This window comes from Rutilus rutilus, assembly GCF_951802725.1.
Source record: "Rutilus rutilus genome assembly, chromosome: 4".
In the NCBI taxonomy this organism is placed as follows: Eukaryota; Metazoa; Chordata; class Actinopteri; order Cypriniformes; family Leuciscidae; genus Rutilus; species Rutilus rutilus.
Genome location: NC_140212.1, coordinates 42,684,076 through 42,699,159, shown reverse-complemented (window position 1 = coordinate 42,699,159; position 15,084 = coordinate 42,684,076). Strand labels below are relative to the sequence as shown.

Here is a 15,084-nt window from a genome sequence, read left to right as displayed (position 1 = left end):
GAGACTGTAGTATAAACGTTCTCTTAATTATACTTCACACACTAATTATTTTCCTCTACAATATTATACCAATAAGTTTATTAAAACCAAGCAATCCAACACGCTTGTGAAAAAACAGGAATAGAGAGAAAAGCACACTCTCACAACAGCAGCGTTCTCACTCACAGGATCCTCGCAACACTCTCTCCGCACATGCGCACGAGAGCAAGAGAGAGAGTGTGTGTGTGTGTGTGAGAGAGAGAGAGAGAGAGAGAGTGTGCGTGTGTGAGAAAAGAGTGTTTTCGTGTGGGTGAGTGTGTTTGTGTGTGTGTGTGTGTGTTTTCCTGATTAACTGTGACACTGTGTGTCTTTTGTAGTGTGGATCATGGAGGAGAGATCAGGATTACAGCAGGATTACACAAATGTACGTATACACACACACACTCTCTCTCTCTCTCTCTCACACACACTGTAAAAGATTTCAGTTTCACAATTGACCAATCGGTAAGCCCTGCTCCCCTTAGTTACTGTTGCGAACTCGGACAAACAAATGGAGTTGCTAACTGTCTTACAATCAAGTGGGAAGGAAGTCGACCGGAAGTTGAAGTCGGCCGCGTGTCGCCATCTTGTAGCAGAACTTCACTTGCTGTTAGCATTCCATTGACTCCCATTCATTTTGGCGTCACTTTGACAGCGAATAACTTTACATCTGAGGCGTTTGAAGACTCCATTTGTCCATTATTTATTTCTAAAGAAACACGACAATGTATAAAGGGCTCCATTACCTTGTAGCTTATGTTATGGCCCCGTAGAAGCAGTTTTTGTAAAAGTAGGCTAACGATTGCGTCATAACCACGCGACTCTCTGTCGCACAGTAGAGAGATTACCGTATGGACAGGAGGAGAAGCTCGCGCGCAATCGGGGGGACGTGGAGGCAAAATGACAAAATAATTAATCAGAATACCTAGCAAAAGTTTCTCCTGCTCCTAGCTCATGGACAGCTCCTACTCACGCTCTCCGTCTCTGCAAGTTTCGGAAGGGAATGATTCAGATTTCTCTTGGCACAGCTACTAGAAGACAGACGGGTTGCTCACGTCACATTTACGTCGTCAAGCTCTGTTTGAGTCTGCGCGTCAGGAACGGCCTAAAAAATCGCTAAAAATGGGCTTCACTTGTCTCAATTGAGTTCCAATGAGATAGCTCTGTCCACTTCTTATACTGTCTATGCTTACAATGACAGCTGTCAGTGTGAAAACCTTGTCCCAAGATGTTTTTGATACATTTTGGACACAGAAGGACCACCTCTCGTCGGAGAGCATTTATGTGGGACTTACATATTGCCATGGAGGGATATATGAAAGATTTTAAAATAAATATGGTGGATAACAAGATTCATTTGGAATGCAAGCGAGAGAAGCCTCATGTTACGGTCGTCACGATTGCAGATGAACAACATCCAGGATCACCACTGTTCATATACCACAGTGTGAGATTAGATTAATGTACATTTACCAGTTTACAGTTTTTTCCAACTGCTTACACACGTTTTCAAAACTATGTCTCCTTTTTTCAAAACTCTACACACAATTCCCCAAACTGCACACACAAAATGCAAAATGCCTCACATCTCCTTCAAAATGTAACACTGCATTCAAAATGCCATAAACACAAGTCAGAATGAAGCATTTGCATCAAATGGCAAACACTTCTTTCATAATAGTACATTTTTGGATATACCATGTAAACACTGCTGTTCTAAATCTAAAGCTCTTTGGTCTTTCATAGGCTTATATCTACATTTCAATACAATGTTCTACATTGAAAGTAATCTGATGTAACAAGTACACTGTAAATGTAGCGGTGCGAGGGTAATAGAGTTGAGAAAGGTTTACCACACTTTTAACAGAAATGGCAATATATGATCGACTACGCCACCCCGGAAAACCAGGGAAATAGCCCTAAGGGCACACAGGTTCGTCTTGAGTGGATGGGTGAGAGGACACGAGTCATATACATAGAAAAATAGAAAAGTTTTATTTTCTTTGTCAATGTTGAATAAATAGTTGGAAATTCAAAGTTAAAACTCTTACACTGGCATTATAATATGATGAACACCATCAATTAGCATCTACTCATACACACACTTTAAAGGGGTCATATAATGGTACATGCACTTTTACAAGTTGATTGCACTGAAATGTCTGTTGGCAGTGCCTGTACACAACCATCCTATCATGATTAAAATCCATCCAGTGGTTTTGTTTTAATCTCCTTATATGTTTGACCATCTCTGAAATCAAGCCGTTCGATATTGTGACGTCATAAGATCGTACGCCCCTCCCACTATTGTGATTGACAGCCGTGTTTCAACACAAGACCCGCCCTGAGCAAGCCGTGACAGCCGTCGTCATAGTAGTCCGCCATTGTTGATATGCTGGAGTAGAATGGCGTCTAAGCGATTGTGGTGTTCTGTTCTTAGATGTAATAAGGAACACAGCAGTCATTTGGATGTTCCTAAATCTGAGCCGTTATAGATGCAGTGGCTGAGTTTTGTTTTTGAAGCGATATGCCCAAAGGATTGACGCGGGGATTCCCTCACGGGGATTCCCCACGATCGTCCATGCTTTCATGTTTACGCGAATCTTTTCACACCAGACAGCTTTACAAACGAGAAAAAACGGATCGGTACCAACGTGTTCCTGCTGAACCTCCAGAAGATGTGAGTGTAATGTTTTATTAACCTTTATATTAGTATTTATATTAATCTTTGCGAAATTTGCAAACCTTGCTGCAGGCTTCACGATGAATGCATCTAAGGTTTACACTCAGGGTACATTACGGCATGTTTTCTATGTACGACGTTCTCAATATAATTCATAATCCCACGTTTATAATGAACAACGCGTGGTTATTGTGTTACAAACGGTGTACGCACAGAACAGAGGGGCGGGGTGAGCAAAGCTCATTATCATTTAAAGACACATGCACTGAAACGGCGTGCTGAAAACAGAGCTGTTTTTGACCAGGTAAAATTAGTGTTTTCTTACAATACTAATGAGAATTTTTAATTAAAGTATATTACAAACTTTTAATTTAGACCCTAAAGAATCATATTAGCTTGTACAAAAATGGCATTATATGACCCCTTTAAATAACAAACACAATTTAAAGAAACTCAGCAATCAAGAGCAGAGGTATCTGGAGGTCCGGGCCAGCTGCCAAATTGGAAAACAAACCCGCCCAAATAATCCACTACAAATGCCCGCACACACATGTGAAGGGTTACAGTTTTTCTCGATTGTTTACACACATTTTCTGAAAGCATGCCTCATATTCTCAGAACTCTACACACAAATCCAAAAACACACACACAATGGGCAAAACCCCTCATTTCTCCTGCAAAATTAAACTTTACATTCAAAACAATGTTATTTCTTCTCAAAATGGTATTTTGTTTTCAAATGACACACACAAACCATCATATGAATAGACATTTATAAGAACCAGTTGAACACTGATGTGCTCAATGTAAAACACTATGATGAATGGAAAACACTTCTTCTCCATTCATCATAATGACTATGGCCTTTTTTTGTTCAGTGTTACACTTACTACAGACAGTACATACATAAGTGTGTTATAAAATATTTGAGAATATTGTTTTTATACTCAGAACACACAAATACACGGTAACAAATATATTTTATTTTTGCCACAAAAACATTGTACACAGTGTACATCCCAACCAACACAAAGTTGTACATACAGTGGTCTACATACAAAACAACAGAAGAATTTACTGTATACAGTTACAGTAAAAAAATAATAATAATCCAATGTTGGCATCCATTGCTCCATTGAAGAGCTCACCTGTTGAAGAGCTCACCTGTTGAAGAGCTCACCTGTTGAAGAGCTAATTGTAAAACTGTGTGGCGGGTGTTTGCCAATATGATGAGTCAGTGTGCATATTTGAATGGCAGTGTGTTCCTTGTGAAAACAAGAGATTTTCTGCATGAAAATTGTGCCAAAAGCAGAGAATTGTGTGTAGTGTTTTGAAAAAAGTGTGTTTTAGAACTTCAGTTTGAGTGTAAAGCAGGAATTGTGCTTGTAGTTCAGCAGAATTGGCTCAGGGGGTTGGTGAATGAGTTACATGTTGTGGTCATTGTGTCTCAAGTACCAGTATTTGTGTGTAAACAATTGAGAAAAACTGTAAATGCCAGAAGAGACACAGCACTAGGTGTGAACACACCACACAAATGGCAGCTTCGCCTTCGTCCTCCAGAAACCCCCAGCTCCTGCAACAAAGACAACAATGAGAAACACACAACAAACATAAATACAACTCAGGAAGATAAGATGTCAAATACTTCAAGGATCTAAACCACTTGACATAATTGGGGGGGGGCAGAATGATCCCGGCGCACAAACCGCTTTGCAGTCGCGGTCCCAGGAATCCATTGTTCAAAACAGATCATCTGACCTTTGACCTATTTAGGCCTATACTACAGAGTAAAGCAGTGATTGGTTAGTGATCAGTTAAGCAATTCGTGTTTGCACATATGAGGAGTGTGTGTGTGTGACCTGGTGAATAAGTGTAGCATTTTGATCGCTTGTGTTTGGAAAAGGAAAGCAAGTCACTTCCTGTTAGATTTTTGTGGTAGATTTTAGGTAGAGAATTGTGTGTAGTGTTTTGAAAAAAGTGTTTAATGCAATTGAAAACTGAGTCAAAGGCTGAGAAATAGCTTATGGTTTTGGAGATTTGGTATGTAGTTTTGCACTTTGAGTGAGAGGTTTCAAAAATCGTGTGACATGAAAAGATTTTGTGTGTAAGCAGTTGGAAAAAACTGTAATATGGAGAGGCACTGAAATGTAGACCTTTGTTTATGTGTTTATAACCTACACTGTACATGATGTGAGAACAGTTAGCTATTTAGGTTTGTATGTTAGCGTGGACTTTTTGTTTTTAATTGTAACTTAATATGACAACCAGAAAATGAACGGTTTCGTCTTTATTGGGATTGAATCCTTAGGGAACCAGGTTACTGCGCCCACATCAATGATAAATTAACCGGGCTTCAGTCGCTGATAAATGGTCCGTTTGCATAAATCTTATCACACTTTTTAAATGAGCTGATGAACGCGCGCACACTACGGTGATTCAAAACATGAATACCCATACACATCCTCTCAGGATACCTGGAATCAGTGTTACTAGAACCCCAGGCACATCGTTTTACCATTTTTGTAGTATAAACACCATCAAAACGATGAAAGCTTCGGATCTTCCAATGTTTCTCTATGGCGCTGAAACCTAAAGTTGTCCGAGTTCCAGTCCCCGTGCAACTGATACTCAACTGCCATTGGTTCATCTGCGTTCGAGGGGAGGGACTTACCGATAGATCAATTCCTTATTACAGAAAGATCTTAACTTTAGAATCCTATCTTATCTGTTTGGTAACCATGGCAATTTCAGTTAGAACCTCATTTCTGACAAAATCTATTACAGAATGACATTTCTTAAAGCTGCAGTCGACAAGATTTTTTTGATCATATTCACTGAAACCGACACTATGCTCCGACAGAACAACATAAATAAGCCTGTTTTAGAAAAAAAACCTGCGCTTCTACCTCCACCTAGAGCCTGTTATTTGTTTTGCAAAAACCCACCACTCCCGGTTCTTCTGGTCCAATCAGCACAGGGCTGTGTGAGATCTGACTGTCAATCACAGTTCGTGCACACGCCACAGTTCCCCCCTCCCCCCTCGCGCACGTTACAATATCACATGCACACGCCTGAAGTTCGCAGGTCTGTTGGATTGTACGAAGCGTGATGGCGGAGAGAAAATCTACTAACAAGCTTCCGCACTGACGAGATGAGAGGGTGCTCGAGAGTTGTAAACATACATTTTTTTGGCTAAGTTGGCTAAAATGCCACCGGCATCTTGTCAGTCAAAAATAGTCGATCTCCGAATGCAACGTAAAAGGGGGGAGAGTAAAGATGGAAAGCTCCTAAAGCTTAGTTCCACATAAATTCACGGATAATTTGTTGTTTTGTCATTAGTGAAAATCAATATTGACCTTGTATTTGAAAAAGGATCCTCATATAAGAAGCAATACTAAAATTCAGAGTCAGTTCATTCGCATTCGGAGATCGACTATTTTTTACTGCTATCATAGTAGTGTCCCTAGCACTCCCATTCAAAAGGCAATTTGAGCGAAAACAAAAATACAGTCAATCTTAAAAATGGCGTTTCCGTCCTAATTATGCTTTTAAACGAAAGTTTGCCTCGGGTAGATTCACAAAAAGACCCTAGGTTGCATTTTGCCGAGAGTTACGCTTTAAGATTTGCTTCTGTAATACGAAATTGTGAAAAACCCTAAATTAACTTCAGTCAGATCTGAAATTAAGACTCATGATAGAAAGTTTCTGTAAATCACTGATGTGTTTTCTCTCCATCAGATTCTCATCAGTTCACTCTGGATCCGAACACAATGAATAAACTCCTCCGTCTGTCTGAGGAGAACAGAGAGATCACTAACACTGGCATAGTCCAGCCGTATCCTGATCATCCAGACAGATTTTATTTATATCCTCAGGTGTTGTGTAGAGAGAGTGTGTGTGGACGCTGTTATTGGGAGATTGAGTGGGTCAAGAATGTGTTAATATCAGTGTCATATAAGAGCATCAGCAGGACGGGATCGAGTGATGAGAATGTGTTTGGACGTAATGATCAGTCCTGGAGTTTGTCCTGCTCTTCCTCCAGTTACTCATTCATACACAATAACATAACGACTGCACTCCCTGTAAAGTCCATCAGGCATAGAGTAGGAGTGTGTAGAACAGGAGTGTGTGTGGATCACAGTGCAGGAACTCTGTCCTTCTACAGCGTCTCTGACACAATCAGCCTCATACACACAGTCCAGACCACATTCACTCAACCGCTCTATCCTGGGTTTTATGTTTATTCTGGATCATCAGTGAAATTGTGTTGATGAATGAGAATAGCCTGATGAGAGACTCTACCCATAATGCTTTGAGCTGCATGATAAATCAGTAACAGTGAGATGTTCTCTTATTCTCTCTTCATTACATTAATACTACAGTAAAATAACATGACAGAATAAATGTGTGTAATGAATCCTCATATAGACAGTAAGATCAGTGTGTGTTTGTGAGTCATGATGAGTGATGGTGTGTGTCTGTGCTTTTCTCAAACTATATTTGAGTTGATGGAAATCAGTCATTCAGTTCTTATTGTAGTGTCATATAAATCATATTTATTATTACTATCAAAATTACCTTTCAATAAAATGTATCATTCAATAAAACATGTTATTTGTTGTAAAATATATAAACCCAAATCATCTGATCATACTGTAAACAATTGATCAATTATTCTATTATAATCCAGTTTACTTTAAATAAACCTCCTCCTGAACAGAACTGATTTACAGACCTGCTGTTATTGATAAAATGTCTTATCTTGAAGTATGATTTTGGTCATATTGCCAATGACACATAATATGATCTTTTCTTTATTAATTTATACAGTTTTAACATGTATTTTTCACAACATTTGTAACTATTTGCATATTAATACTGTAATATCTGGTATAAATGGTTTCTGGACCCAAACATTACAGTTTTGCCTATTAGACAGGGGGAGGCTTCCTGAACCACTGAGACCTCGCCGCCTATTGCTTCAGCCAAAGGTTCATTACTCGAAGCTTCATTCAGCATTGCTCACTAGTGACACCTAGCTACTGTGCAAAGAAATGGCAGACAAATTAATTCATTCTGAACCAGTGACCCCGTCCCTCCCTGTTTTATTTATTTATTTATTTATTTATTTATTTATTTTTTCTCACTGTTAATGTCTGTAACCTTTCATTTGCAATAATAAAAAGACCTGAGCGGACATTTGTCCATTGCCTGGGTACAATATAAAATATGTATCTTTCTCTGTCTGAATTTACTTGAGCAGAGACGACTGTCACAAACACAGTTAATTAATTATTCATAAATTGGTTGGATAGTGACAGTATGAACAACAAAATTGACACTGTGTTGAGTGCAGTGCTTATGGTGGAGGGAGTGTAATAAAGTAAACTGCAACAGAATAGTCTGGGGTGGGAAAAATTGGTTCTGGGGGTTATTATGCAGTGAACGCAGGGTTCCCGCGGGGTCTTAAGAAGTCTTAAATTCTGAACTTTAAATTTAAGGCCTTAAAACGTCTTAAAAACAGGCAGATTTTCATCCGCGGTCTTAAATTTCATTTAGTCAGGTCTTAAAAAAGATTTTACCCTCGTTCATTTCCAGAAACGCTGGCCGCAGAAAGTTATTACTAAGTAGCAAAAAAGTATCGAAGTCGCTCGCCAAGAGGCAGTTCACATATCGCGTCTTTTTCGCGCTCAAGTTCATTCAAATGTAGGCGCGCGGTAAGCGCGCATACGGTACGTTCACACGGGGTGTCAGCGTCAACGCTTGACGGAAGGCGTGGCTGAAGTTTGGCACTGACGCCATGGTCATAGCAGCGTCAGCCAATGAAATTAGACAGGAACTCAACAACAAGCTTCATTGTCATTCAACATGGACGCCAATTTGGTTTCATTAGCGTTAGCGATAGCGATAGCTTGTGTGGTTACTGTGAACGTTCAACGCAAGTTGAAACGACGTGGTACTCGGCGCTTCTGGGTACATTCTATTCTCAGAGAGCGAAAACAACGGGGAGAGTATCACGGACTTGTCCGGGAGCTGCGTCTGGATGGGGTACTGTTTGAGCGGTACTTCAGGATGTCCCCGGACACCTTCGACGAGTTGCTGGGCAGGGTGGGACCACTGATCACAAGAGCTGATTCCGTGATGCGGAAGGCAATTGTACCTGCCCAGCGACTCGCTATCTGTCTTCGGTAAGAATAACTTTATATTACTGCGTATTCTTTATATACACACACACATACATACGTGTAGAAACCAAGCTCATGGTCGTTGGTAAATAAATAAAATTGAATATCTCATAGTCCGATTTTCTGCGTAGTAAAAGGTAGTAAAAGGTATGTGTATGTATGTATGTATGTGTGTGTGTGTATGTATGTGAATGTGTGTGTGTGTATGTATATATATATATATATATATATATATTGCAGTGTCTTTACTGTATAATGCTTTTTTTCCCCCAGGTACTTGGCAACTGGAGACTCATTTAGAACTATCGCCTTCAGTTACCGAGTGGGCCATTCTACTGTCGCAGGCATTGTGCAGGATGTGGCCAGTGCAATCTGGGAGGCTCTGGTGGAGGACACCATGCCAGTTCCAAAAAAGGAGGACTGGAGGGCAATAGCTGACCAGTTCTATGCACGCTGGAACTTTCCCAATTGTCTTGGAGCAATTGATGGGAAACATGTCCTCTTGCAAGCGCCAGCGAATTCAGGGTCCTTGTTCTTTAACTATAAGTCAAGCTATTCGCTGGTGCTCCTGGCTGTTGTGGATGCCAACTATCTCTTCCGTGTGGTGGATGTTGGTGGCTATGGCAGGACCAGTGACGGTGGGACACTCCGGAATTCAGCGTTTGGAGAGAGTCTGAGAGATGGTACGCTGGACTTACCACCAGATGCTGCTATCCCTGGAGCAGAGCATCGTGGGCCCCTTCCCTGTGTCTTTGTGGGAGATGAGGCCTTCCCGCTCACTACAAACCTCCTGCGGCCATACCCTGGACATCACATCCCACCAGAGAGAAGGGCATTCAATTACCGCCTCAGCCGTGCTAGGTTGGTAGTTGAGTGTGCCTTTGGCATCCTATCTGCTCGCTGGCGGATGTATCGTCGTGTCATCGCGACAAGTCCGAAGGTTGCTGAGGCATGTGTGCTGGCCACATGCGTGTTGCACAACTTCCTCCAAAAGAAAATGCTGGAAGGTCGGAGATGCACACCCACAGCTGCACCTGCCAATGAAGCACCTTCAGCTCCAGAGGGCCTGAGAGATTCACCAAGGATGGGCTCCAACAATGCAAGCCGTAGAGCCATCCAACTCCGGGACACATACTGCGCCTATTTCAGCCAGGAGGATGCAGTGCCATGGCAGCCGAGTGCATAGAGGACTCCAAAGGCTCTTTTCAGAGCTACCTACACTTTATGTGAAAAGGGCACATTTCAATTATGTCATAAATGTATAATATTATTCTGTATTTTATTCCATTGCCTTGTATGACAATCTATTTTATGTTTGCATTTTCAGGTTTTTAATCATGATCTGTGCAGATTTCTGGAGAGAACATACAAATGTCTGCATCTGTTAGTACTGCTGATATGAGGTAAGTAAAAATGGCATATATATGCACATACATAGACAGCTACACACACATACACACATGCACATATATGTGTGTGTTTATGTGTATATATATATATATATATATATATGTATATATATATGTATGTATATTTATACATATACATACATATATATATATATATGTAATATATATATATATGTTTATGTACAGTATGTATGCATATATGTGTGTATACATGTTTTTTGTGAGAGAAAACACAGCACAAGCATGATTTTTTTTTTTTTTTTTTTTTTTTTTTATTACAGGACGACGTCAGCAGCCTCCAGTTCTGCCTGGTACACAAGTTGGTGGATCTCAAAACGCAGCCTTGCTCTTCTCGTCAGAGGAAGTCTACGAATGGATGGTAAGAGGCTTTTAAAGAAAATTTCATCTTCATCCTCTGGAGATGTTTGAGGCAGTGGGGGACGTGGCAGTGAAGCCATCTGTGTCAGGGGCTCGATTGCTGATAGCATTTCCCTTTCAAAAGCGGACATTTCATGTCCCTTTCTTTTCCTTCCCTTGTTTGCAACCCTGGTTTCCTCCTGCTCCGTCTGCCTTGCTACCATGGTCTGTCTGTCTGCCTCTGTCTGCCTGACTGTCTTCCTCATTCCCTGTCTCATCTCTGCCTGCAGGTGCTTGCTGGGAATTGCTCTGACTGCTTCCCTCGGCCTGGCTGTCCTCTGGATCTGGATTGAGGGATTCTCGGACAGAAGATGACCTGGGTAAAAAGGATGGAGGCCTCTGGACATTACTAGATGTCTCCCTATCAGTGATAAATGGAGTGAGAAACCCCATCACCGCCATAAATCGCCATGGCTGTGTGACCGAGGACCCTGCTCCACTCATTCTCATCTCCCTTTCTTTGTTTTATTCTTTTTTGAACCTGTCTCTCAAAGACTTCCACCTGGGGGCTGTTCCATAAAAGCCGCTTAGAAAAGCGGGGATTAAACTCCAAAACCGGACTTGAATGAGCCTAACAAATAAGTTGGGGCTAAAGTGGTTCCATAAAAGGTAATTGAAGTTCACGCAATCTCACTAATTTGATCCAGGTTTATCAAGTCTAGATAATTGCGTGTGCACGCGTTTCTGAAGCAGCCCTAGAGGTCGATCGTGGATCAAATCGATCCACCATCAAACAGCGTATATTTTGTGCTGTTTTATGCGTTTGTGACATGTTTTTTTTTTTCCCTCAGTGCAAAACTTACATTTTACAGTTATATTCTCCATCTGTAAATGTTAGAAAGTCGAGCAAATGTATCCATTTTACTGCTAATCTTCATATTGAACGAGCGCCGCTGCGCGCATGCGCGGCAAATAGGAGCGCAATAATTCTGACTAAAATATACATTTTGCTTGGAAAATTAATATGCGATATTTTATAACACTAGAAATATCTTCTAATTATAATAATTTATCTTTAGGATGTTGGATAAGTTGCAGTGAACTTCTAGCGAACAGAGGTACTTCAGTGAACAGAAGTAGCCTAATTCAGGGAAGATTTTTTTTAAGAAACTAAATATATAAAGATACAAAATATAGTTTTGGGTATAGGACCTATGCTACTTAATAAATATGATGTATATTTATTTAGAATGCTGAGAATTACAGCTTTTAATGCAATCATTTTTTGGATAAAGCAAGAATCCCCAGTTTTAAATGAGTGGTTAGATTTAGTTTCTAGAATGTATTTTTTATATATTACACATATAATATAATATATTCTTAATGTACTTTACATTATAAAGAGGATAACATGAAATTAAGAGCAAATGTATACATTTTGAAAAGATATGTGCAACTCTAAAATCAAAGAATATTCCATAAAATAAAGGAATTATTTTATTTATTTGCTTATTTGATATTGAATATTTGATATTCAAATAATATTACTTGAATAACTATTAGGAATTATGTGTCATTATAAGAGTTTGATATAAATATGTGAATGTTAAATTTTTATTAATATTTATTTATTGTTTTTTTGTCTTTTCCCCCTTAAATCATATGTAAAAGTGTCTAACTATGTACTTCTTGGTTATTGTTCTAATCATGTGGGTATTATCACAAAAGAAAAAAAGGAGAAGGAAAAATAAGGAATATTTATTGGGGGAAAATATGATGTCTTTACAGGAACTGTCAATTTGTATAATTGTGTTAAATGTGTTTGAATTGAAAGACATAATAAAGTACATTATATATATATATATATATATATATATATATATATATGCTAAAATATTTGTTATTTGGACATTAGATGTGCCTTATTTAGAGTTTTAAACCTACAAGTGTATTTTTATGATATATTCAAATGTAGGCTAATATACTGTCAATTACTAAGCTCAGATTCATCTTAGTTAAAATTCATACTGTGCTTTTGTAATTATTTATTTTTAATTTTGTGATTTTAACTTCTGCTTTACAAAGCTTTTTTTTAGATTGTGTTCTAATGTTCTTCTAATAATCATAAACGTACTACAGCTGCCAAACAAACCAGAGAGAAATGTATTCATAAGTCTATATTGTCTAATTTATCATTGTAGCCTTATTTAAGTTGATTTTCTGTATACTGTGTATTTATTTTTGGACTAATAATGGTTAATAAAGTCCAATAATGGTATGAGAGAGTGTCAGTGGTAATATCATTGTGTTCTTGTCGGTCAGTGTTAGAGGATCTGTGTAACAGCTGAGGCTTAGCCTGACAGTTAGCCTGCCCTGGACCAGGCTAGTTTCCCAGCATAAGTTGCCAGGGTAACTGAGTTTGAACTTTTTTAAGTTTGATTTATGAAACCGAATCTACCAAAAATAAGCCTGACTAACCGAAATAAGCCTGGCTTATACTCTAATCTTGGTTTATGGAACAGCCCCCTGGTCTTGCATATGTCCTCTGAGATGCAAAAAAGAGAAATAAACAGTTCCTTCATATACACGTGTTTGTCAATTATTTATAAAATGTGTAGTTATGAAATTAATATGAATATTGGGGAAAATAACAGTTTACTAACGTTAATAATATAAAAATCCTGTATATATTTGTATATTAATAATATATAATAAATAGTAAAAAAATCACCCACCACTCTGATCATGTATATTTTTTTTTATATGAAATTAAACCTAAATTTCTGATGGGCCGTACATTATATGTATGCTAGTTGTATGCTAGTTGTCATGGGTCCAATACACACCAGATTCACCAACGGCCTCTGCCACCTCCTTCCACGCCTGGTCTCTCCGGTATGAATCCCGGTACATAAAAAGTGATTGGTCATAAAGGACCGGGTGATTGCCCACCGCAATAATTAGTTTCTCCTCCATTTTAAAATTTATCCTCAGTTTGCTGCTCTTGAACAGGATGAACGTGATGAACGTGATTGGCTGCCGCCTGGCTACTGTATTTGCATAGAGCGATCCTGATTGGCTGACGCTTCCGTCTGCGGCGCTTCACTGGCGTTGCTCGCGGCAGAAGTTGAAAAATTCTCAACTTCTGCCGCGAGCAACGCCAGTGAAGCGCCGCCGACGGATCCACAATTCTTTTCGGCAACGCTTGACGTCACCCATTCAAAGTCAATGGGAAGCGTTGACGCTGACGCCCCGTGTGAACGTACCGTCATAATAGAAGCGACGTGCTCGTTTTTTTCCAGGAGCAGCAACATGAAGACATGAAGGATGCGGGTGCACCCAAACACTACGGGTGTTTTTCTCTTCTCAGTAAATAAATCTTGTAACAGAGCTACAGCAAGTGTTTTTCGGAGGTGGAAATCCATTAGCCACTAAAACTTTTTTGTCATTGTGGAGAGCGCAGTGCATGGTTGCCCCTATTTTTTACAGTCTATGATGGTTGCATAGCAACGACAGACGCCACGGGGAAATCGGACCGAATTTTACTATTAATAATAAAAGATAAGCTAAACTGTATTGTAAATGTCAGTAAATAATTTTTTTATAAAAAGAATGAGTCAAAAAAGATAAATTAAAGTCTGAAATATGTGAGGTTTATCTTTTTATAAAAACCTTTTTTGTCAGCTGTATTTGAACTTGTACATGTTAGTATATCACATGTTGCAAGACACTTTTAAAATCTGGCTATCATTTTTAATCGTATTATTTTAATGTTTATGTTAGTGTGTATTGATGCTAATTTGATTTGTTATTTGCTGTTTTTCGACATAAAACTTGGTGAATTGATTTCATTGTGTAGTATTAGTACTTTTTGAACAGGATTCTGTGATAACAGTGGTAATTTTTGGCACTATAATAATTAAATGAAATGTTCATGCCATTTCATCTCTAGTTATGATCAACTAAAATCAACTAATTATGTGTTTTTTACAGTAGGCCTATAATATGCAAAGTACAATTTTCTATAAAAAAATTATATCTGATTCTGTTCTTTTCTCTGACACGCGTTGTTGGGTCTGGAAGGTTACTAATGTGATTGCTTTATCTGTAAATTAAGTTAATGCTTTTTCAATTACTGAATTCATTGAAATAAAATGAATTCTTTGATTTGAATATTTTTTTGGCAATGCCAATACTTACTGCTCTTTAAGTAGGTCTTAAATTTCAATCTTTATGGTCTTAAAATGTCTTAAAAAGGTCTTAAATTTGACTTACCGAAACCTGCAGGAACCCTGGAACGGTTACTAGTTTTAGTGCAGTGTTGTGCTTATTGGACTGGGGACATCGAGGAGCAACACTGCAGTTTAGGGTGGGTGAAGGAAGGATTACAATAGATTTTTATTGAGAAACAGAATTATTTCAAGTGTGTTGG

General features: G+C 38.9%; 2 protein-coding genes across 2 annotated transcripts in view; both read left to right on the top strand.

The window, feature by feature from the left end:
- The window catches only part of LOC311289270 (NLR family CARD domain-containing protein 3-like), a 39,039-nt gene extending 31,104 nt beyond the window's left edge, over positions 1–7,935 (top strand). Inside the window, exons 7-8 of the mRNA XM_084407109.1 lie at positions 357–403; positions 6,440–7,935. Of these exons, the coding sequence (XP_084263235.1) occupies positions 357–403; positions 6,440–6,972 (580 nt within the window). The 3' untranslated portion in view covers positions 6,973–7,935. The remainder of the gene's footprint in view (positions 1–356; positions 404–6,439) is intronic.
- Positions 7,936–8,569: 634 nt separating this feature from the next.
- On the top strand, positions 8,570–10,072 carry LOC311289838 (uncharacterized protein; the record flags this gene model as incomplete). The annotated part of the gene is made up of 2 exons (XM_084408084.1): positions 8,570–8,889; positions 9,160–10,072. The coding sequence occupies 2 exons, from the start codon at positions 8,570–8,572 to the stop codon at positions 10,070–10,072; spliced, it is 1,233 nt and encodes a 410-aa protein (XP_084264210.1).
- Positions 10,073–15,084: the final 5,012 nt, after the last annotated feature.